At 36.9% G+C, this 24950-nt stretch overlaps 1 protein-coding gene across 1 annotated transcript; it reads left to right on the forward strand.

Moving 5' to 3' along the window:
• The first annotated feature begins 688 nt into the window (after window positions 1-688).
• On the forward strand, window positions 689-24950 carry LOC145780604 (2-phosphoxylose phosphatase 1-like). The gene is made up of 11 exons (XM_082592230.1): window positions 689-713; window positions 1160-1264; window positions 2163-2243; window positions 12164-12292; window positions 12916-13085; window positions 16145-16318; window positions 18037-18214; window positions 18617-18749; window positions 19386-19574; window positions 20115-20230; window positions 22119-24950. Exons 1-11 carry the CDS (start codon window positions 689-691, stop codon window positions 22220-22222), a joined length of 1404 nt encoding a protein of 467 aa, XP_082448356.1. The 3' UTR covers window positions 22223-24950.

Below are 24950 nucleotides of genomic sequence, written 5' to 3' on the forward strand. Positions count from 1 at the left end.
GCTTGAACCTTGATGAGGCTACTACTCACACGCAGCTAATTGAGCTTCTCAGCGACACAAAGTTTCAAAACCGACAGCAACATTTTTCTCTCGTGTCTTTTTACCAGCAGCTAGATAAAAACCTTGGATTATTTACCGGTATTTGTTAAGTATTATTATGCATGGAAAATAAGCCTCATTTGTTGCTTAAGTCAAGTTTACTGGACAGAACAACACTTTCATGAAAACTTTTTATTAATGCTGGTGTTATAAACACAGTTTTCTTTGCTGCTTAGTTTGATTGAAGTTCTAAATGACTTGTAAGAACATCTAATAACAGCTTTCTCTTTTGTTTAAAATATTTCAGCTAGCTAGGATTTGTTTTTCTGTTGAATTCTTTTTGTTTTTTGATACACAAAGGAATGATTAAACAAATGAAGACACTGTTGCTGTGCTGTTTAGCACTTTTAGTTGGTACTATTTTTTGTGAGTACTCAGGCCAGACCTACCTTATTTCGTGCTCATTTGAAAATAAGTTTTATGTAATTTTTCGCTGTGGTTGAACATTAAACCGCAAAAATTAATGACTGCTGATTGCAACTGGTATTATTATTAAAAAAATCATAGACGTCGAATTGATGCAAACATGAAAATATAATAGACTATACTACTATAATTAAGTTGAATTTAGGCTTAATTTGTGAGAGAGATGTTGTATGGGGAGCCTCCTACAGGTCAGCAGTTGTGATCTGAGCAAGTGACAACTGAACTAACAACATTTCAGCCAGTGGCTAGAGTTGGTAATGATGAAAGTTAATGGCGTTGCTCAGTAAGCAACAACTGGCTTGCTCAGTAAGTAACAACTGAGCATGCCATAACGTGGCATGTCACAAGTCAGCAAATTCAGTTTGGCAAGTGATGACCAAGCAAGTCTGATGTGAGCATGTGAAACTCATTTGCTGACTTGGCAGCAGCTGAAATGTAATTGCTGAGTTGTCGCATTGTATATGTAGCTTTGTATTTGCTTGCATGAGATGGATATAGGATTGTGATATGCCTCACTTAACTTAAACATAGAATGGAGAAAAATGTAGTAACATAACTAAAAGTTTCATCGGAGTTCATCAACAATCAACATGTGTCACAATTTATGTCAACCTCTTTCTGCTTTTATTTGCAGACTTGTGGACTCATTTAGCTGAGAATTACCTGTATTTGAATGTCCAATATGGAAACACTAAAGTCAATCACAAATATATTAGCTCTGCATACATGCAAGCAAAAGGTTATTATTATTTTAGTTACTAGCTTCTTTACAAGAGTTATTTCATTATTGATCTGGTGCCAAAAAGCAATTGGATCATTAATATGCAGCATTTAGCTTTGTAAACACGCAGTAACACTGGTCAACAGCAAGTTTTAATCAGAGACCCAATTAGGCAATTTTTGAAGGTTTTTTTACACTCACTCATTTCACTTACATTTACACTCATTTCGAAAATGTCCTTATTTTTTCTCCAGTTTTTGAGATATTTGAATTTTTGTTGTTTAAATTTGACTTATAGCGACGGAAATGCAACACAATTTGACATTATAGTGACAATTTTGACCTCAAGCTTGCACAAAACGGATTTTGCTGTGCATTGTGATTATCAGTTGCATTTTAAAAACACATTTTTATTTAACTAAATATGTAAAAATACCTAAAATATATATATGACAATTGTTGCAGATCCTGTCTTACAGGTTATTTTTTTGGTGCAGAGCTCTATGTATTATAATCATTGAGATATTGTGTTAAAAGGGTTTTGTTTCAGCACAATTGTGTTGTTTTTTTATTGCAAACCTAAATTAAAAAATATGTGTTTACATTTTCATACTTTGTTGTCAGCAAGTATCAAATCTGTTAACGTGTGATGGCTGTAGTAAAAAAATAAAACAGATTTGATACAAGAAAACAGGCTTCATTTTCGGATTCCCCACTCTCAAAAAGCGCCCAAAACCCCTCTTATCTTTGTTGCACCAAAAATTGTGTTGACCAGTGTATTCTTTCAACCTACTGTTTCACTCAAATGTACAGTAATATGGGATTTGAACATGGTAATTACTGGATTGTTCATTTTTTGCTACACAAAAAGTTTCACCCCTACAAAGCACTATGTTTAATTGTTTATTTTTCACAGGTGTACAATTGAAAAATGGATCTGCTGCTACGTTTTTCTGCAATTTTCCCAACAAGTCAGAAGATTCAGTCATGCAAGAAGGTAGCAAAGTTGCTGTGTTAACTAGAATTGAAAAACTTACAAATAGGGATGGGCAAAATAGAATACCGAATATAGAATAACCGGTTGTGAAGCCTAACCGGTTTCAAAATGCACATGAAATCGGATAATTGAAACCGCTTTAACGATCGACTTCGTACCGCTCCGTCTGGTCGCAACGAATTCGCTGCAGCGAAAGTAGAATTGTTTATCGATTTAGTGCAATCCGGCATAGGAAAAACGTACGAGTTTCGTTGTTCGCATTAAAGAGATCTTTCTTGTCAAGCGCAATCTTTTTGTGTAACTGCCACATCTGCTTCTTCAGAGAGATGTTTTTCAAGTGCAGGTTTAACCATAGGCGTCGACTTTTATTTTTGCACGGGGTGGCAGATAGCACAATATGGCAACCTAAAAACTTTCAAACTGCATGTTTTTGTTTGATTTTTACTAAGCGTGTTTCGTAGATGCAATTGTCTTTTCACACCTGATTTGTAGCTCAATAATTTACAAAGCAACTTTAAAACAAAGCACAGGAGGTATGTCATGACTTTTATTGTTACGTTGCTGCTCTGACACTTAACATTTGGCAAAATAATTTTTGCGAACAGCAGCTCTGTCAATCCAACTGTTAATCAACTGCTCAAGTTGTAACCGTGAAGCTTCAGCTTGATAAACATTTAAATTAGGACGTGGTTCAATCGCTGTTGCGTAATGGTAGATCGCAAGTAGGTTAAAAATTTTCAAAAAAGATTTTTGAGGGAGGCAATGGAAAGATCGTATTTTATTGATTAATAAATCCCATTGTAAACCTAACAAATCTAACAATGACTTACGACAAGTAACAAATAAAACGATTGCAACAACAAGGAAAAAACTCGTAGCCACGTGTTGCGTAATCTTCACGTAGCTTGCTTGTTACGCGAGTATCATGCTTGTGACAAAAACAATCATTTTCTTCACAGTACTGTATTGGTTCACCTCTTGCTTTACGTTGACTTGAAGCGAAAACCAATAATCAAAAAAAGATTTAAACGTCCGTTCAAATTACATTTATTTGCAGTAAGTAATGTAACCTAAACGGGGTGGCGTGGTAACCCCGTAAGTCGGCACCAGTGGGTTTAACCAACGCCACCTAGAGGAAGAAGGCCCTTTCATTGCTTATTGACGTCATCACTGGTAGATCGTTACGCCTCACTAAGCAGGCTTTCTTTTCCTAACCACATGGCAAAACCAGCAATGCAGTGCCCCAGTGTCATGTGTTGATCAGTGGATGAGCTCTGAGAAGTTAATGTCTAGCAGAAATTACAGCAGTATTTATTTAGCAGGTTAATAATCCTGAAAACTAAACAATTAGGTTATTTCACACATTTATCAGGCTCTTTTTGTTACCTTATTGCAAGGTAGGCTATTGTGAATGCTAGATAACTTAGTTATAAATGCAAACTGAAAGGAATTGTAAGATTGTTTAGTTGCTAGAAATTATCTTTAAATAATATCTTCAAATTTATTTTTAAATAAATTCTGTAAGTTTGGTGAGAAAACAAGAAAAAGTTTGCAATGCCTTATATGTGCTGTGTTCCCAACTGCAATGGAAATTATCATGGTGGATTAAAAGTGCAAGTTTTCAGTTTTCCAAAAGACGAGGAATTAAAAAAGAAGTGGCTCCATGCTATCAAACGTAAAGATTTTGTTCCAACAAAGTCCAGTCGAGTATGTACTTTCAACTTATTTTGTCAACTTGTTTCAACCCTAACAGAAAATCAGTCCGTTTATGAAATGTCTGCAGACGTTGAATCAATGTGAAAAAACGATCGATTTGCTGTCTGGGAAGTAATGTCTGACTGCTGAACCGTTTAGTTTTACTGTTTCAAATAAATCTTATTCAGGCATTGCTTTCTCTGCTCTGATTGAGATATTACGAAATTTTCTTGTAATCCTGTCTAGAATCCAACGTATCTTCGATGTATTGATATGTTCCCTGTAGGCCAGCACAGAAATAGCGTTTCAAAAGGGCGAATTGGCAAAAGAAACAATCCCTTTTAAGTTTACGCTTGAATAGAGTTGTTCTGCTTGTTTAGATATAGATTAATTGTTCGAAAGAGTGTGTGCCTTTTTGAGCCAGCAAATGTTTCCCTTTTTGCAGCGTTTTTACATTGTCAGATGCTTGTTAGCTGTTTAGTGTTTACTCTTAGCAGACTTCTGAGCTGTCAGCTGGATTACAGCTTTCACGAATGCTCGAACTGCAAAATGAGAAATGTCGTATGTACAAAGCAAGTAAATACAAATTAATGAGTCTGGATGCAATGTCGGTTTTGTTTAAAAATATTTGTAATTTTTAGGTATGTGAACTTCACTTTCACAAACATGAAATCAGCAAAACTGTTTCTGCATTTGATGAGAGAACAGGAAAAGAGCTGTCTTATGATTTGAAAGTTTCGAAATTAGTACCTGGCGCTATACCATCTCAATTACCAAATTGTGCATCATATTTGAGCAAACCTTCGACATCCAAAAGAGCAAGTCGTCATGACAAACTTGAGACAATTGAAAACGCTCAGCTCTCTCAAGCAATCGCAAACAGCAAAGAAGAGTTTGCACTTGCTCTGGAAAAAGACAGTTTGACTTCAATTGAAGATGTGAAGAAAAAGTTCAAATTCGATTCTTCATGGCAGATTGTAGACAAACGTGATAAAATATTGATTTGTGAAATAAAGAGCCATGATATAACTGGGCCTGCTGTTACCTGTGCAGCAGTTTTAGATGAGCACTTAAACATGACCGCATATAAAAGCTCAGTGAATTTGCCAAAAATTGATGATTACGTTTTTCCATTGCATGTAAATTCCATATCCACATTGGAGAGTGTATTACAATTGTTGTTATTGTCTTCTGAAAATTGTACCTTTCCAAGTGAAAGTGATTTTATTTTAAAGTGCAAGCTTGTTATTAGTATTTTAATGTCAATTAAAGGTTGTTTAAATTATGAAAATGTTATTTGGTTTATTTGTCAACAGTTAACTTTAATGACACAAAAGCGACCGGTTTATTCACCAGACTTTTTAATATTTTCGTCATTATTTCATAATGTTTCACCACGAGCTTACAGATTTATTCGCGAACAAGGAAGTTGCCTTTTGCCAAGTTATTCAACAATTCGAAGATTAACTCTATCCTGTGCTATGTGTCCTTCTCTTGAGCAAGAAGAAAACTTATTTCTTTCGTATACCAAGTTAAAATACAAAACACTTGACTCTCGTTCAAAAACTGTAATGCTGCTTGTGGACGAAATTCACATAAAACCCTTTTATGATTACAAAAGGGGTAACATTGTTGGTGCAGCTTTTAACAGCACTGATGCTGCAAGAACAGCTTTTGCTTTCATGATCTCTGGTATGTTTTCTAAATTTAAAGATGTTGTTCATATTTTGCCAACTAACAAAATGTCGCACTGTTTATTGTTTGACTTATTGAAAAAAATTATTGTCGGGCTTGAAAAAATCGGATTCATGGTAATCACTGTTATAACAGATAACAATTCCATTAATGGAAAAGCGATGTCGTTATTTGCTGATCCGCCTGCTCTTTCTGTTGTGTATCCGCACCCAGCTAATTCTGAACGTCCTCTATTTTTTATTTTCGACCCTGTACACCTTTTGAAATGCGTTCGAAATAATTGGTTAAATCAGAAATGCAAATCAAGAAGTTTTATTATTCCTGATTTCAAGTTCGAGACAATGGTTACGTCCAATTCTCATGAGCATGTTGCCAGTTTTGATACTATCAAACAAACGTATTATTCCGAACATACTTCACTTCTTAAGTACACTTACACCTTATCTATGAAAGCTTTAAATCCTTCCACATTTGAAAGGCAAAATGTTAAACTGGCATTGCAAATTTTTAATGATTATGTTGCCCAAGGTGTATCGCAGTTAGGTGAAAAGTGTGTTATTCCGTATCATCAAGATACAAGTGTATTTATTAAAATCATTACTACCTGGTGGAAAATAGTTAATGTTAAAGCTCCTATGAAAGGTCGTCGCCTAAAAAGTGAATTCGAAAAGCCTTTAACTTGTGAAAAAAGTCTATCAAAGGAGTTTTTAGAATATTTTTATGACTGGTTAAAGAAATGGGATTGCATGAATGGTGCACTTGGGAAGCTCACCAAACCAACTTTCAAAGCACTGTTGCATACCACCAATGCCTTACTCGAAGTAACTGATTATTGTATAAACGAACTTGGAGCAAAATATGTGTTGCTAGGAAAACTGCAAACGGATTGTTTAGAAGATCGTTTTGGTCAATATCGACAACTAGCTGGTGGCAATTATGATGTGTCTCTTCGCCAAGTGTATGAATGTGAAAAAAAAATTCGAATGCTATCGGCTTTAGAAATTACGTTAAATAATGAGAAGATTGTGTTAAAGGATTTTTTCATTGATTGGACCAATTTGTCTGATACTGTTGAACCTTCATTATCGTTTGAGTCCATTACTGCAGAAGATTTTGCTAAATGTGAAACTGTGTTGCCTGTCATTACCTACCTTGCTGGATATTGTTGTTATACCGTTAGTAAAAAAATTAAATGTGAGGAATGCAAAGAACGCATGACTTGTGCCATGTCGGATGTAAATCGTATAAGTAATAGCTACATTTGTGCAATCACCAGAGGAGGATTATTATACCCTGATGATAAGATTATAAAGATTGTTCAAATAAATTATCTTATTGTGGACCAATTATCTGCTACTAAACAATTTCTACTCTCAAAGAACCAACGGCAGCTGGTTTTACAAACAACGTTGTGTGCTATTTTGGATTGCGATGTTGATTACTTGTCCACAAATACTTGTGAAAATGGTCACAGCATGTCAACAATAACAAAAATGACTTGCTGGGCATCTACAAATGCTTTACTCAATAATTTTTGTCGCAAAGAAAATGATGTCATTGTTCAACAAAGACTGACCAAGAAACGCAAATTGCAAACTGTTAATTCGTAATCTGCTGTCATTTATATGGTATGTTGCTGTACGAATTTAAGAATCTCTTACAATAGCAATCTAATGATGTGTGTGATGTTGATCGCCAACTGTGATAGAATTGTATATCCGTACAACATTTAATGTGTGATAATGCTCTTTTTACAAATAGTAGTTTATAAAAAATTGTAATGTTTATCAATCGTGCGTATCAAGTTTTAAGACAGTATTGTGGCATTTTGTGATTACATACAACAATTATTTGTGTATTGTTGCATGATTATTGACAACACGTCGATTAAATTTTAAATGAGACCTGCTTTTCATTTGTAATCGTGATTCATGTTTCAATACAATGGTATTATGTATGCTATCACTTGATCTTGTGTATTTGTTTGCGTGCGTGGAACTATGGTCTTGGAATGTTTAAATTAAAAAAAAAAACGTTGATTTGTGGTACTTACAGTTGCTTACAAGCACAGGGGTCACAATGATTTCTTACATGTGTGTGACATTAGGACGCAGATTGCTGGTTTACTACAACAAAACACAAGAACCGATTGAAACAAGCTTAAAAGCCATTGCAGAACTCTATTCACCATACGCGCTTCGCTGACAATCTGAACTACTCGTGATGACGTCACAAGTTTTGCCTTTTTCATGAAAGGGCCTTCTTACTCGAGAAGGTATTGGTTTAACTGCCACTAGTGTTTGGCGATATTGAAAAAAACGATACGATATTTGAAAAAATACTCGATATTTCGATACTTTTCGATATTTTTGTTCTAACTAAGAAAAGAGTTTCTCAGTCTTTGAAATTAGCGTCGGCAATAAAAATGCCGAGGCCATACGAGCGCTTGTAAGGTTAGGGTTAGACATTCCTGCCAGTCGTTATGCCACAGCCATAGATTTGTTCCTTAGTCAACACCCTGATGGAGCTCTGCGAAAGAGGCGTGTGGATGGGTATCAAAGCACGAAAGCCGCAAAACGTGGATGCTTCATTGCGAACGGCAAAGACAGTGTAGATTTACAGCCAAGCGATGAGCCTCTTGATGTGTCTGATTCCAGTGATCCTCCGATACAGCATCTGATGATTCCGATTCTGACAGCTAGTTACTTCTCGCAGCGAGCTACTTCTCGCAGGGAGCTTTTAATTTGTTACCGGTACCTGGTTGAGCAATTAACGTTATTTTATGATAATTCAACGTCGCTAGATATCAAATTAATGTAAAACAATCATAAATTTCTTTTTGGGCATTGTTGTTACGCAATATAACCCGCCGAGAAAATTAAATCGATTTGTGCCGACTCGAACGTTGAATCAACCCAAAATTAACTTACATTTCCTCCCCGTGAATTATTTAACGTGAATTACCCTAAACAGCGTGCGTATCGCGTTGCTCGCTTTATCGCTACTTTTGGCATTATTACATCACAACAAATCAAACAGTGCGGTCGTGATGGACTATTAGACTACTCTAGTATATTTTTCGCTTTTCGTTTTACATGTTTTGGTACAATTTTTTTCGTAATAAACGTTCACAGCAATTGCCGAGGTAATTTCAACTTTTGCCGTTTGGCCTCGGCAACGTTTTTGTAAGGGTTTGCAGTTACCAGTTAGGGTTGTGATAGTTAAAACTAGAGATGTACCGATACCAATATTTTGGCCGATACCGATCCCGATACCGATATCACTTTTTTAGGCCGATACCGATACTGATACCGATATTTTGGCCGATACTTTGGAGTTACAAAAAGAAGTAATTTTGGTATTTGCAAGGAAATATATCAAATGTTAAGTTTTACCTTATATGCATAAAACTATTAAAAAAAGATTTGAATTGGCATAATTTATTAAAGGTTCAAGAAACCAATCTCAACCGCATTGTTGTGTCATAATAGTAGGTTTTAGTAATGAAAGGCCACCGTAATTGAGGATAGGGGTATAAGGGAAAAAACATTACATCATAATTTGGGTTTCTGAAAAATTAATAAAGTGTTTGCGTAAACTCTCCAAATAGGCTATCATAATTGATAATAAGATGTAAAATGTAAACCAAGTGACTTTTGTAGTCGTACAAAAACTAGTAATGTGCAACCTAAGAGCGCTTGTCGTTTGGTTGAAAAGCTTTTGCCAGGCCAAGACTACCCAGGTAGCAAAAATGTACACTTCTCCATCGCTCCCACCCCGTCAAACGCTCAAAAAACATGTGCAACTCGGCTGCCCCCAGCAAGCCGGCTTCACCAGTCGGCGATTCAACTTTCACCCTTAGCCGCAACAAACTCACCAAGCCCAAACAATGTCACGGCAGAATAAGTAGGCCCAAAAAGAAAGCAGTGAGACCACGAATCCTCACCAAACCAATCGAAATGGTCCCGTTGCGCCCAAGATGACAACCTCATTGCAAAAAAAGGAGCGTCCCCCCCGGCCAACAGCACAAGGCTGAGCACTCACCAGCACAGCGAGCTGCCGCGACCCGCCAACCACAACGGTGCAGCTTCCACGCTAGCAATTTCAATTCTTGTCGATGTCAATTCTTGCTACAAAACGGCTGCCAAGAAACATATAGTTGATTGAATGGTCTAAATGGCTAGCGTAGAAGCTACACCATTATGGCCAGTGAATCGCAACATCTCGCCGCACCAGTGAGCGCCCAGCCGCATGCCAACAGCAGGGAAGGACACTCCCACCCCCACAATGAGGCCGCCATCCCAGGCGCAACAAGACCACTTATTGATTAGTTCAGTGAGGATTCGCAGTCCCACCGCTCCCACCCAATCCGCCACGACATTGTTCAAGCCTGGTGAGTCCACCACAACGAAAGGCGGAAACCAAATCACAAACTGACAGAACCAGCCCACCAAAACAACCAAGCCACACGGGTCCCTCAAACGTCCAGCAACGCAAAAAAGATGCAAAATTACACATTTCCGCCACCTGGGTAGTCTTGGCCTGGTTTCATCCTCTGCTGAGAGTAAAAGAGAAACACAAATGATAAATATTGGAGAAATCGAGCCTCCTTCACAACTTAAGAATCGAACAACACAAAACTGCTGAAACAAAACGTTTTGTTTGAGTGAAAGAATTACTGTAAGCAAAGCATGAAGTCATGGGAGTGTGAGGTATCAAAAATCTGAACAGGTTGTTATTTTTCTACTTCAATGTGACGTTAGTTACTACTTTAAAAAATCTATATCTTTGCTTCTGCAGAAAATCCGCAGCAAACGTATTTTTGTTACATGTTTAGTATCGGTCACAGTATCGGCCAAATTTTGCCGATACCGATGCCGATACCGATACTCAAAAAATGGCCGATATCACCGATACCGATGCCGATACCGATATATCGGTACATCTCTAGTTAAAACATTGAACGAAATTGAAATAAATATCAATATTGAAAAGATATCGCATCGTATCGAACATTTTGATTCGATGTATCGCTCAACACTAACTGCCACTAAGATGAGATCCCGTTTGACAGGTGAACATTTAAAAAGCCTAAATTTGTTACACTGCAATAAGCAATTTTGTGATGTTCATTGTTTTTGTAAAATCATTAAAATGTGCTGATGGTAAAAACGGTCAATTATTCTAGAATAGATATCTGTATTCTATATTCGGTTTCAGTATTCTAGAATATTTTAGAACAGGGGTCCGCAAATACTTGTTGGCGCGACCCAAAAATCAATCGTTCTAAAGCTTCGCGACTCAAACTTTTCGGAAGCATATAAATTTGCGCAAAATTCTTTGCAATTCAATATCAATTCCAATACGGTCGTCTCCGCTTATTAAGCCCACATCCGGACCGGACAATTTTGGGCTTATTAAGCGAGGGATGATTCTCTGCCACTCATATACTTTTAGTAATTCCAGAATGGACCAAATTGGGCTTAATAAGCGGATGGACCTATTAACTGCGGGATTAATAAGCGGCGACTAGGCCACTACCATTGAAAGTGTAAATTTTCTTGTACAAAATTGTATGAAATTTACCACATCACAGAGTATTTATTTTTTCCATACAACTTATATTGATAGCAAGTTTAAACTGTTTTGCGACCCACAGTGGATGGTCTCGCGACCCAAGTTTGGGTCGCGACCCACTATTTGCGGACCCCTGTTCTAGAATAGCTAATTATTCTATTTTGCCCATCCCCACTTATAAAGCTTCTTCTTGCATATGAAGTGGCAGCAATCACGTTACTTCATCCAGGCACTGCAGCCATTGGACTCATTTACTATCATCAAGCGCTGTACGATTGGCATTTCCATTTTGAGGTCCTTAAATCGAGCAGTGATGAATGAAGTACGGTTTGAGAGGCTGATCCTCATACACAGGGTGACGATTTGGCAAGACCCCGTTTAGACACGTCAGGGCCCAGGGGTGAACACAAAGCAGTTGATTAAATTATGATTGAGTAATAGGAAGTAAAACATATTTAAACCAATAGGTTGACTGCAACAATTTCAGTTTGTAATAATTTGTGCAATATTGTTGGAAACATTTTTAAACGTTTAGACTGAAAATTTTTAAGAGTTAGCTTGCTTGCCATCAAAATGTGTGATTTTAGTACCACATATTGTCTTACGATGATTTATTGCATAAAACATTTGAAGTGGTTTGACAAGCCAGATAAATAGTAATATGGATTGGATTTGATTAACACCCCACGGTTTATACAATTGTATATACATCCCTGATCTTGATCTTATTACATTAATTTCGTTGCAATTACTTTTTTTGTGACAATGTTTTTTTAATTTTTTTTGTTATTGATATGTTATTACTAAAATGCAATATTATAGCGTCTCTTACAAGGTTATATAATATTTGAATGCTGTGACCTTTAGAAAAAATGAAAGGTAAGAATTCGTCTGCGCATACCTCCGATATTACACAAGTATATTAAAGACCTTTATGTTATTAAACATCCCAGGTAAAGGAGATAAAGGATGGGTACTAAAACAAGTACATGTGGTAATTCGTCACGGCGATCGTACACCACTAAATTTTAATTTGTACAAACGGAAGAATGTAAATCCAGATTTCTGCAATATATACACAAGTGAGATGTACTTTCATGTGCTTATGTTTTGCATATATATGGTGTTTTTTCAACGATATTACTGCATTTCTCGGCTTTTAGCTGAATTTCAAATAAGTTTCACGTGATATGTCCTGGGATTTTTTAACACTTGGCAAATGTGATCTTTAATTGCACTTTTGTGTCACTTTTATCACATTTTTTCATGTGCAGCACATAATAACAACGTTTCGTTTAAGCAATTTACGGTCATGTCCAGAGTCTGCAAACGTTGAATCAATGTAAAAATGTCGGATTTTGCTGTCAGGGCTGACGCCGTTTTATGCAGTTACCTTCTTCGAATTCTTGTGTGTGATCTTGAGTGTTCAGTTAATCAGAAGTATTGATCACTGTGCTGTTTTTCTTTTTGATGAATTTAATCTGTATGTAACTACTGTAGGCTATTTTGTTCACCAGATGAAGGTTAAATTATAAAGACTATTTCTTACGAGGACCCTGTGAGATCTCGCAAGCGTTTGATATTGAATTTCTTTTATTGCCGTTTTTTCTTAAGTGTTAAAAATGAAAGTATATATGTTAAATCTGCCAATGTTACTTGGCTTTGTATGTTTCTTGTATGTTCACTTGGCGTTTTCTTGTTCCAGACAACAAATTTGACAAAAATGGTACACTTTTGAAGTATGGAAAAACAATGTCAGCGCAATATTCTTCGGTGTCTCTTGATAGCAAAGCAGGAAAAAAGAGTTCACTATTGATGCACCCATTGCCGCTATCCCCAATTTGCTTGTCTGGCCGCTTAACTAACCTTGGTGTTGTAAGTGCTGAGCCAATTGATAATAAAGATAAAACAGTGTATGTTTTGAAACAACTCTTCGTCCATAATAGGTAGCGCCGTAGCTACATCCTTCTGTCAATGAGCAACTCTTAGCGCTTTATAGTAATCAATTGTGTTCTCATATAGCGCTGTATTCATCGCAAATATGCGTTGCTCCTCAGCGCTTCACATAGCAAACAGTAACTAGGCGCGGCCGAGTACATTATTATCCTGATTCTTTTATTGATTGCAAAGTCGTAACAAAATTCAATACCACTTCTAAAAGTCTTTGGTATAGTCCGACAAAGCATCGCGCTCATGTCTACCTATTCAAAGACGGGTACACTAACCACTAAGCCAATTTTTAGCGTTACATGAAATTAGGACGAGTGCCCTACACAGGGTTGAGAAAAACCCGGGTTTTTTTAAAAAAGCCCAACCCGCCCGGGTTTTTTTGGGTTTTATAAAAAAGATGCAAAAAAAGGTAGATTCATGCTTATTTCACCTCAAAACTACTTTTTACGGATGAAGTGCCTTTCACTCACAATACATGCTTGCATAACTCAATAAAATAATGCACTAGGGCTGTTGTTGCTTGAATGTTGCATCATCCATTAATTTCAAGATCAAGTTGGATGTTGCATCATCCACTGATTTCTATACCAAGTTGATGCTACCGTGGTAGAAATCACATCATTGCATCATTTGATTTAGATTTGAAGGCAAGGAGCATTTATGCCATCATGTTTAAATATTTTTTATCATTTATACATATATTATGTATAGTATTTGACTAATGGATGAGCAATTGCGTGGCCAATGGCCATTTAGGCAAATGCTGTGAAACAGCCATGCGTTAGAATCCAGAATCTGTAATTGGTAAATAGCCTCCTAAATTGCATTTCACATCATATATACAGACTACAATAGAGTAGTACTTTCACCAGTTTACCTATAAGGCCTTCTTGCATAAATGAGTTTTAGTGTAGTATGCACAAAGTGGCATTACTTGGTTTTTGTGCACTGTACAATATCCACTGCGTTTTCAGTTTATTCTTGGAAATTTACTTCACAATCACATCCTTAAGTCCTAATTTAAAGTTTGTTTTAAGTGCCTTGTAGTGTTTTTGTTCATTTTTTTAATTTTCTATTAAAAACTGGACAAATATGATGCTCTGGGTTTTTTTATGGGCTTTTTTGGGTTTTTTTAAGTGGGTTTTTTTGGGTCGGGTAAAATACCGACAACCCTGGCCCTACATCGATAAATCAAATAAACTTTTACCGTTGAGCACCACAAATATGTAGGTCCCCACATCAGCACGCTATTTTTATTGCTTTACACCAAGGGTGTGCAACGTGCGGCCCGCGGGCCAAATGCGGCCCGCGAAGAAAAATTGTGCGGCCCGCAAAGATGTGCCAATTTTGATTTGTGTGCGGCCCGCGAAAGGTGTTTATAATTTAATTCAGTCTGGTACGTGTGAGCAGTTCATTGTAGAATGGGTTATTGTACATTTCGCACCTTCTGTTAACTATCAGCACAGTTGGCCATATTTGTAAAAGAGGTGGACAAAGACTTGAACGAAACGGAAGAGCTTCTGTCACTACAGTCAATGAAGGGCACGACAACTGGTGCTGACATCTTCACTGAAGTAATTGATGCTTTTGACAAGTTTGAACTGGACTTTTCCAGCTTATGCGGAATCGCAGCTGTTGGTTCTTGATCCATGTCCAGAATTGGCATTGGATCATAGGTCTCTTGAAGTCTGCCTTGAGGGAGAGAAAGACCGATGATGACAAAACAATTCTTTATTGTAAGTTATCATTCACCAGCAAAACCTTTGCGCAAAATGCTTGAAGTTCAAACAGGTCTTGAGCCCGGTTATTAAGGCAGTAAATTTCATTCGAGCAGGAGGGCTCAACCATCGTCAGTTTCAAAAGTTCCTGGATGATCTCAACACAACACATAAAGATCTACTGTACTTTTCCGAGGTGCGTTGGTTAAGCAAGCGCTGCATGTTGCGACGATTTTACAAACTGCGGAAAGAAGTCGTGAATTTTTTGAAACTTAAAGGGCACCCAATAGCTGTAATGGAAAACAAAAATTGGATATGCGATCTAGTTTTCTTGGTTGATATAACTACGCACCTGAATGATCTCAATACAAGATTGCAGCAAAAAAATCAGTATGCGAATGAAATGTATGGTCACATAAAAGGCTTTATGAACAAATAACCTTGGAAAGCCCACATACAGACAGGAAACCTTTTCCACTTTCCAGCTTTGAAAGACTATGGAATACATGATGAGAAGAAAACTGAATTTGCAGACCAATTTGAAAAATTAATTATTGTATAAATTTTTGGCTCGTTTCAAGGACTTCAAATCTCATGAACATTTGTTTGATATATATATTCTCTTCGCCACTCAATACGGACAGTGACAAAGCACCAGCTGATATCCAATTTGAACTGATTTATCTTCAAGAGAAAACGGATTTGAAAGCAAAGTATTTAGAAACGAATTTTGGCGATTTTTACCGAAAACATCTCAACCAAGATGACTTTTCACATTTGAAAAAATTTATGGCTTCAAAAGTGGCTCTTTTTGGCTCAACGTATTTGTGCAAACAATTTTTTTCTAAAATGGGTGTCTTAAAATCTCAATATTGATCGGTTCTGACAGACGAACACTTGAAAAATGGACTTAGAATTGCGAGCACTTCCATAGTAAATTTGGAAAAAGTCGTCGGAAAAAAAGCCAGCTGCAAATTTCTCACTGAACTCGTTCAAAGTCGGTGTGACAATAAATTTGAATAGCAGTTTTCTTCACAAATTTATGCCTCTTAACTTATTATTTCTGCAAGGAAACCCCTAATAATGCCATAAGAATAACATGAATAACAAAAAAAAAACTACATTTTTGTGCCTGTAACTACTAGAAAGCTTATGTTAAACAAACGTGCGGCCCGCAGTTTCACCCAGATATTTATATCTGGCCCTCTTGTAATAAAGGTTGCACACCCCTGCTTTACACAATACAAGTGTAATTTTTTGTTTTAGTTTCAGCATTTGCACAATGGGTTTTTGTTACGTGAAATCTACGTGCGCCAGCACAAACTTTTGGAAAGCGATGATTTCAACAAAGTAAAAGTTTTCAGCACGCAAATGGAGAGAACGTTCAGAAGTGCTGTCGCTTTCCTCTACGGACTCATACAAAACTACCACGTAGCAATGGTGTGTTGGAATGGAATATCTTAACTGTTTTATTGCAATAAATTATCAAGATTTATATATTGGCGTGGCAGATAATGTACAGCAGCTTAATAATTAACAAGTGTACGCCTGCGCGATGTGTTTTGCTTTTTTTTTGCTCTGTACAGTATGTCACAATCTCAAAACATGTTGACTTGTTCTTGCTTCCGTTGTGGTTATTTTTTTTGCTTATTATGCTTTCCATGCACACCGAGTCCAAAGGGCCAGTGCTAATATGCTGCGGACATGAATTTCATTCAGGAAACGTGGAAACACTTCGCCATTGTAATAATGTTTATAGCTTATTTCCTATGGCATTTCGTAGTAAAATAGACAGACGGCTGAAAAGTGAGCCTGTCAGAAACAGCGGGAATTCATTATCTACAACCCATTAACTTTTTTTGTGTAAACTACTATCACAGTCAGCATATCAGTGTTTTAACGTTGATTTTTAACGATGCAAAAACGTCTAATGTGCTTGTTCTGATTATACTGTGATTTCCCTGCGGTAACGAAATAACGCTACAGGCTTTTCATCAACCATGTTACGCTGCCAATTAAACTAAAATCAATGAAATGTATGCCGACTTTGTTTTTTGTGGTAAAACGCAGGAAATTTGCTACTCTTTGTTATTTTTCTTGGATTTTCATGCGCTTTGGCGTGCGCTTGTTGCTGTGCTGTGTGCACATGTTCGCTTGCGCGTTTATTTTCTGCACAGATGTCATTGCTTGCTCAAAAGATAAAATTGACAGTTTTATTCACTCTTGTTCTGATTGGAGTTGGTTAAAAAATGTGGCTGCAAAGACTGCCTAACACTTTTGTCAATTAAAATGGTGGGTTGTTGTCTTTTCCGTAGATATATATCATCTCTGGTTGCCCTTTGAAAATGTCAGTGATGTCGTGCAACAGACTGTCGTAAACAAGGTTAACATTTACGTGTTGATATTTCGGTGCTGCCTAGTTTGCCTTCAGTGAAGATTCTTGATCAGTACTCTATTTTTCAATATTTTTTCCTTTTATGCATCTTTCAGCAGTCATATTGCTATCCTATGCACCCTTGCAAAGTATGATTGTTGTGATAATTATACGTGTTTTCAGCGCTTCGGCTTTTCTAATGACTCTTCCGATTAAGCATTGGGCGATTTGAGTGAGTGTATCCAGCAGTAGACGTAAGGCATGCTTGATTACTTGTAATCCCTGACATTCTACCGCACACCCGTAGTTTTTGTGAACGTCTTTGTACTCGTGCACCCTTGTGGCTTTTGCGGTGCACCCTGAGATTCACCGCACACCCCGGATGAACAGCACTGCTCTAGATCTTGTTAGAATCAGTCTAAATCCCTTCTGACAAGGTCCAGTCTAGAGCCTTTCCTGAAGGCGAACTAGACAACAGGGAAATTGTTAACTTTGTTTACGACAATTTTTTGCATGACATTACTGATATTTTTAAAGGGTAGCTACAGATTATGTCTACGGAAAAGACAAAAGATTCCGCCATTTTAATTGACAAAAATGTTAGGCAGTCTTTGCAGCCACATTTTATAACTAACTCCAGTCAGAATAAAAGTGAAAGTCAATTTTATCTTTTTGGCAAGATGTGACATTTGTGCATAAGGCAAATGCGCATTGCGCAATCGACATATTTCGTAAGCATCCTCGTTTACAATCAATTTTTTATGTTCTTTACATTTTTGTCCAGGTGCCTTTCATATACGCTTATGACGTGGCTTTTTGTGGAAACAATTGTCATTGTCCGGCCGCTAAAGCTCTCAACAAAGCGGTGAACGCGCGACGACACTCGCTTTACTGGGATAGACAAAGCAATAACGTGACAATTCGTAGACTTGATGAAATCTTTTCCCTTGGAGACCATACAGGTATTACCAACATTCTCAGTCCAATCAAGTTTTTATTTATCAATGTTGCGTTTTTTGTTTTAAGTAAATGGCACTACGACAGATCATCGCAAAAGTAGGAACGCTATTCGAAACGGTATTGCGTGCAAATTCTGCAAATGAAAAGTTTACCAATTGTTATTCCCTCTCCAAAACAGTCCGTTCCTTTTTCACAAAACCTCGATCCAATAAATTTGCAAAAAATATTTTTTGATGAACTGCAAAAAAATATTTTTTGATGAACTTTTGATGAACTATTTTTTGATGAACTGTGTGATGAAAAAAAAAAAATGAACTGTCGGTTAGATCAATTGTCGGCAAACAATCTATGGACTTACGCGAGTGAATAACTTGCATTTACAGTATACTGTCGTATTGTTGTAGGTACTCTAATGGATTTACTTGTGACCGGATACTTGTGCAAGGGCATGCCGTTGCCATGCGATAAGTCTTCTGGTTATTGTATAACTCCCCAAGATCTTGACACCATAATGGATGAGCAGGAACACATGAACAAGTACGTTGCTGCTTGCAATAACGCTGGCAATAAATTGCCTCGGACAGCAAATCAGTCATTTTTGACGTCTGTAAACGTTGAATCAATGTAAAAAATGACTGATTTGGTGTCTTGGGCCGCATGCAGTGACTTATTGTTACATCGATTCTGCGCTTGGTGTTTAATGTCAAATTTAAGGATTTGATGTAAATGTTTTTTGAAGTTGTCCAAGCATCATGTGACGTCCTCTTGAGAATGGTAATTGCTTTATATAACTTGATGAAAAGCGTCATATTTGGCGTCATAGGAGAGAAAGAAGAAAATGGCGTCACATGATATGTGAACAACCCCTCAAGATTTCAACTTTATTTGTTTGCCTTATCTCGGCTTTTGCCCGGTGGTTGAAGATATAGCTTTAGTGGAAGACTGGTAGAAGATTATGGTTGAAGATTAGGATTTTTGAAAAGGCAAGAAAGCCAATCTTTGTGTTCACCTCCAGGCATGCCTTTGAATGTCCTGCCCAAGACACTTGCATGCTCTTGCGCGGTGTCAAACCGGTGCCATTTCACACGCTGTGCTAGAGCTGTCACCACTTGGCTGGGCGACTACTTTCTTTGAAGGTAACATTTTTAAACGTTTGTACTGTCATTGGTTCAGAGTGTTATACGAAGAGTCACCTTGGAGGAACCAATCAATGCTGATTATGCAGCCGCTGCTGATAAAAATAACCCAAGCTATGACGAAAGTATTAATAAACAGTCAAGATGCGGACAGACTATCTCTATATTCAGGGCATGACACAACTTTAAGGCCCTTGCTTCATGCCCTAGGCATACAAGACCACAGGTATTTTAGGATTATTTAGTTATTTATAGTTGTTTAGAGACCGTGTATGCAACAAATATCTTTGATTAAGTTATGCAACTAGTAGGGTGTATTTCACTTTGGCTAACTGTAGCTCAATGGAGCTTACATCGATTGTAAAGCTTCAGTTTACTTTCGGTTAATTAGTATAGAACTTTATAAACGTTGCTTCTCGTTCTGCGGCCGTTCTTGCTGGCGCAGGAATCGGCCATTTTGTTGGAATCTCTTCTCTCTCTGTTGTTCACAATCTTCTGCACTCTCCAACGCTACGCTAGTCTTTAAATGCATAGAAAATCTCCAGTTGAACACTGGTCTTTCTCTGTTACCAAGTTATCATCCACTTCAAAATAATGGTGGTGTTGCCACTTGCCATCTACTTCACTAATGTCAAATCTCAATATTTCTTGAGTGATTGTCCAAACACAGAAGCACTGTATGCAAATCTGCGTTTTGCAGACAGCACACAAATAAAATTCAAACAGTGCCTGCAATCGAAGAAGTTAAGCATGAAGTGTTTTTCAGATGGCCTCGCCTTGCATCTAGGCTGGTGTTTGAGCTTTGGGAAAGTCGGGGAGATTATTTCATAAAGATTTTGTTCAACGGAAAAGATGTCACGTCAGAAGTTGCTTTTTGTCCAGGTGCGTATCAGCTAGGACTTTATCTAGAAAAAGATCTTTTTGCATCAAACGGAAATTAAAGCGTTCCAATTTTGAAAATTATCTAGTTTCTGACAAATAGTCGAAATTATCTCCTAATACCATTGCTTCTTGGCCATCTGGTATCCTTTTATAGTTAGTTTATGGTATCTCGAATGGTACTTTGACTATGAAAACAAAGTTTTGGTTTGGGAAGGTTTAGCTTTGCTACACGTTGAGTAGTCTACTAAACTAAACAGGAACATTGATGGTAACTTCCGCTCTTCAAAGCAAACACCAACAAATAATCAGTCACTTCCAACATCGGCATTTTTCGCAGGTCCGCATTGTTTAAAACCTGTACAAATATTGTATGACGTAATTTTCTTGCATTTCTTTAGCTCTTCAGAATGACGTGTATGTTGTCAACTGATACATCACAGTGTGATTTTTTTTAAACCCCTCCACGTTTTTAAACTCTTTGAACAATCAATTGTGCTTTAGTTTTGTAATTTTGTTCTTGTGTGCTAAATTTCCCTCGATCACACGACTGCACAAACTTACAAAATGCTTTGAATATAAGAAGGAACTCTGTCGCAAGGCGTTGTTGTGCCAGTTAGTTTAGGTTTAGTTTGTTTCATCTTCAGCATTTTACTTTTCACATCGGGTAAAACCTGTTCAATCTGGCATTCTTTGCAATATCGAAACTCACTGACATTGTTCATTATGCTTATCTAATCGGATATGAGTCATTCTCTGTTTTTGTGAATGTAAACTGGATACAAAATCATTATGCTTTGGCATCCAATTTATAGTCCTTCTAGGGTACTATAGACTGGAGTACTTTTCCAAGTCTCTTCAAAGAAAATGTGAAACGTTTTGTAGGTTTTTAACGCTTGCCCAGTATGCAAGTGCTTATCCTTGAAAAACGTTGGCTTCTTATGCGCCACAAACACCAACCCAAATTCGAATTTCCGTAAAAATCAACGTGGCTTACATTAAGTCGAATTAATGCATGCAGCTTGCTTCTATATACCTTCAATTCACACATTCCCTACTAGGAAAGTCCACTCCTGTTCATGATCACATGAAAACAGGTACAAACCAACAAAACACCATTTTCCGTTTAACGCGCAGCCCCAGCTGGTTGTATTTATTTATAGTTCTGTGATAAAGTAAAAATGTAAAACAGGACTGGTTTTCTTCCTGAGGTATATGCTAGGCGTAAAAATTTCTTGTCAAGGATATTCATTTTCTCCTGAGAATAGCTGTTGTAGCTATAATTTATTGCTTCCGCTAGTTCGGTTTTTTATAATAATGTGTGTGTTCAATGTTCATATAACGCTATATCCATTGTTGTCTTGAATCTTGATTGTGCGTTGTCTTCAGAGCTTTGCGAAGCAGAAAGTGTCAGCGCAACTATGTAGACTGTAGAGGCGTAATCAAGTACGTTATTACTCTGAATCCATTCCTTACCTGAGGAATAAGAATCAGTGCTCAATTTTGAAAAGCGTTTGTTATCCAACCGGGTATCAAACTCATGCCTACCGATTCTGGCGACGCTCTCTAACTCAAGGATCTCAAACACGCAGGTCGCATGCGGCCCGCGATACATTTTTAAACTTTAAAAAAAAAAACACAATTACAGTACATATTTTTGCTATCGAATAGAATTAAAACAATTATAGCCTACTTTTGTTCGTTTATCTGTTTCATAGCCTAATTATAACATAAAAACATTTTTTTCGGATTTCTTTGTGCAGGTGCTTGTGCAAATTCTGAATTTTACTCTGTCAGGATTTAACCATAAGCCACTTTATCTTGAAACAAAATAGCTCTTTTGCAGTTCATGTTGATGATTTTTTTGTAAAGGTTTTCTTTTCCGTTCCAGACGTTACGTGTCCATTTTCAAAGTTTCAACACTTTGCAAATCACGGAATCCCTGAACACTTTGGAGTAACGATGAGAAAGCAAGCTTGCAAAGTGCACGATTAAACAGTTAACACCCACCCATTTTTCTACCTCTTCTGGCTTTTCACCAATGGCATGGTGATGCCATAATTACCTGTCAAGGCTTAGGATCACGTGACGATCTACGTCACGATAAAGAAACATGCAATGATGGATACAATACAAGCGAGGTCGAAGTGTTTGATGAAGGCTTTCGCTGGTTTGCAATCCAAAGAAAGCTTGCTTTCAACTCAACGAAAATATTGGTTGTCATTTTCTAGCATCTCTGTACGATCGCAGGCCTGTTACGGTACATTATTATTTTGTGCTATTGTTCAATAATGATTTGCCATTCAACATCGTGACATAAAGCCATATATGGAAAGGTATGCGCACTGTGTTGTAACGTCTGCTGACGTTAAATCGATTTTAAAAACGACCGATTTGCTGACTGGGGTGCAGTCCACGTGACATCCAGACATAATTGAGAACAATTTAGCAATGCGTAAGTAGTTTTCGAACGAACTTTTTCATATTGTGAACCCTTACACTCTCGATTATCAATATCATGCGCTGATAGATTTAAAAATTGTCAATACTACAACACTGACATTATCTTGTTAATATTTTGACTGTGAACAACGTGCGTAATCGCTTTTTGTTAGAAATAAGAAAAATGTTAAAATTTTGAGACCTACCATGGTGCCGTTTCGTAAAAGCATGGAGTGACAACCGTGTCCTATCAAGGTTAAATTATTCCTTGTTGATATTTTTAAGATGATGAAGTAAAATTTGCAGTTAAAGGTGCTCCCTTGCCTCTCTCTAGATACCACCTGATATGTTATATTTTGCAAACTTTTGCAGATGATTTTGTATTTTTATATTCAATTTTATCTTGCAATTCCAAAAGCAGCAAATCGGGTACGGGATTACAGTATATTCAGAAACAAATGAATGAAAACCAATCTGAATCTAATCTGAACAGAACTTCTAGTTTTTATGGTTAAGAATTTTATCCTTGAAGATAAAAGAGCTAAATTTTTAAAACGTTTCCTAAGCCTTGAATTTGATTTTTGCAAATTTTGTTATTTTGATGCAGAATTACTCCGACAGCAACTGACCTCTCTTTTGTCAGGGCGTTCTGTTTTTCAAATCCGAAGCAAGGAAGTTTTCCCAATCTTTCCATTTATAAAGTAAAGATCCGCATTAGTTTGTTTTTTATGTTGTTATTGTTATTTTGTTTTACTATTTCTTTTTTTTTCATTTAAACCAGTCAATATTGTACTGCTGGTGAGTTGTTGTTTTTTTTGCTACTTTACTGTGTGTGCTGAGTAAGATTTCTATACGCTAAGCCGATGAAACTGTTATATTATTTATTCAGATTGGCTTATCACACCACAAAAGCATTTACGATGACTTTGCAATAATTTCCAGCTATTTAATCGCTCGTGCTTCCTATGCAATATGATATGAATGATTTTCAACATAGCACAAACCCAATTTTAAATGCCTAGTGTAGAGATATGACTTTCGAGCACTGCCGCCCATTGTATGGTCATGCAAACTTGTGCCGTTAAGACATGTGACTCGTATTTTGAGTGTCAGTGTTTTTGTTGTTTTTTTTTACTACACTTTGGCTCCCATCGATTTCGTTACGTAAAATCAAAAGTATATTTATAATTTTACGAAAGTTGGAATAGGTTACTCATCTTTGAAGTCATTTATTGAGTTTCATTAAAGATAGGGGATCTCCTGACTTATTCTTAAAGTCTGTCAAGTGTTATCAGTGTGCTATCGTGGTCAGCTTCCCAGACAGCAAAACCCGTTATTTTTACATTGACTCAACGTTTGCAGACGTTGAATCAATGTAAAAATGACGGATTTTGCTGTCTGGATAGTGACATCGTCTCTTCGTGTGTTTTTATGTTCAAATACTTTTGAAAATCTATTTGTAAACCATAGCCGATACCACGTAGTTTTTTTCGCCTGACCGCATATTAAAGGTACAATGCATCCGAAAAGCCGTACAAGTCTATGCACTTTTTTTTTCGTTTGTTCAATGTGAAATTGCTACCTGGAGACGCGGCTTGATTTGTCACATTCTGCAGAAATTTGCCTACTTTGGTGACTTTCTGAATGAATTTTTCTAAAAATTATATTTTGACGTCTTCCTTACTGTCTTCCCCAGGTAACACAACGAGTTTTAACTTCAAAGACAATTTGATTCCGAAAATTTCAATCAGACTTAATCGCTTTTTAACGGATGTTTTTAACAGGTTGAGCGATGTTGAACTTATCTTTCTCACTTTCTACTGCTTCCCTAAGGTAACAAAACGCTTTTACATGTCATTGCGAATCATCAAAAACTAAAAAAAAAACTTTGGAAATTTTCAGTCAGACGCTAGTAGTAGTGGTAATCGATATCTGCAAAATGTGACAACTCAGGCCACAACTCCAGGTGGCCATAAATGTGATTAAAAGTTCTTTCATTTCCATCATTTTTAGTTGTTTTTGACATGTAATAGTATATAATAGGATCACATTGAACTTTGATAGCAAGTTCACTGTTTTGCAGCCTATTACAGACGTATATAAATAATAAAACTAGGTAACGTTAATGGGTTTAATATGTGTTTTACTTTATTTTTGTTACGCAAAAAACCATAAAAAACAAGAAACCTAACTAACTTTCGTACGTTTTCAATACATCGCTGTGTCCTCAAGAATAGCCTAATAATTACTGTAGAACCATAGGCATACGAAGCCGAGTAAC

Source organism: Aplidium turbinatum, chromosome 12, assembly GCF_918807975.1.
Source record: "Aplidium turbinatum chromosome 12, kaAplTurb1.1, whole genome shotgun sequence".
In the NCBI taxonomy this organism is placed as follows: domain Eukaryota; kingdom Metazoa; phylum Chordata; class Ascidiacea; order Aplousobranchia; family Polyclinidae; genus Aplidium; species Aplidium turbinatum.

What these genes read in the sequence shown, in the direction of transcription:
- LOC145780604 (XM_082592230.1), top strand. Translation starts at nt 689, where the DNA reads ATGTTGTATGGGGAGCCTCCTACAG. An exon ending in GAGCAGGAACACATGAACAA is followed by an intron (nt 18,750 to 19,385) that starts GTACGTTGCTGC and finishes TCATTGGTTCAG; the next exon opens with AGTGTTATACGAAGAGTCAC. An exon ending in AGAAGTTGCTTTTTGTCCAG is followed by an intron (nt 20,231 to 22,118) that starts GTGCGTATCAGC and finishes TTTCCGTTCCAG; the next exon opens with ACGTTACGTGTCCATTTTCA.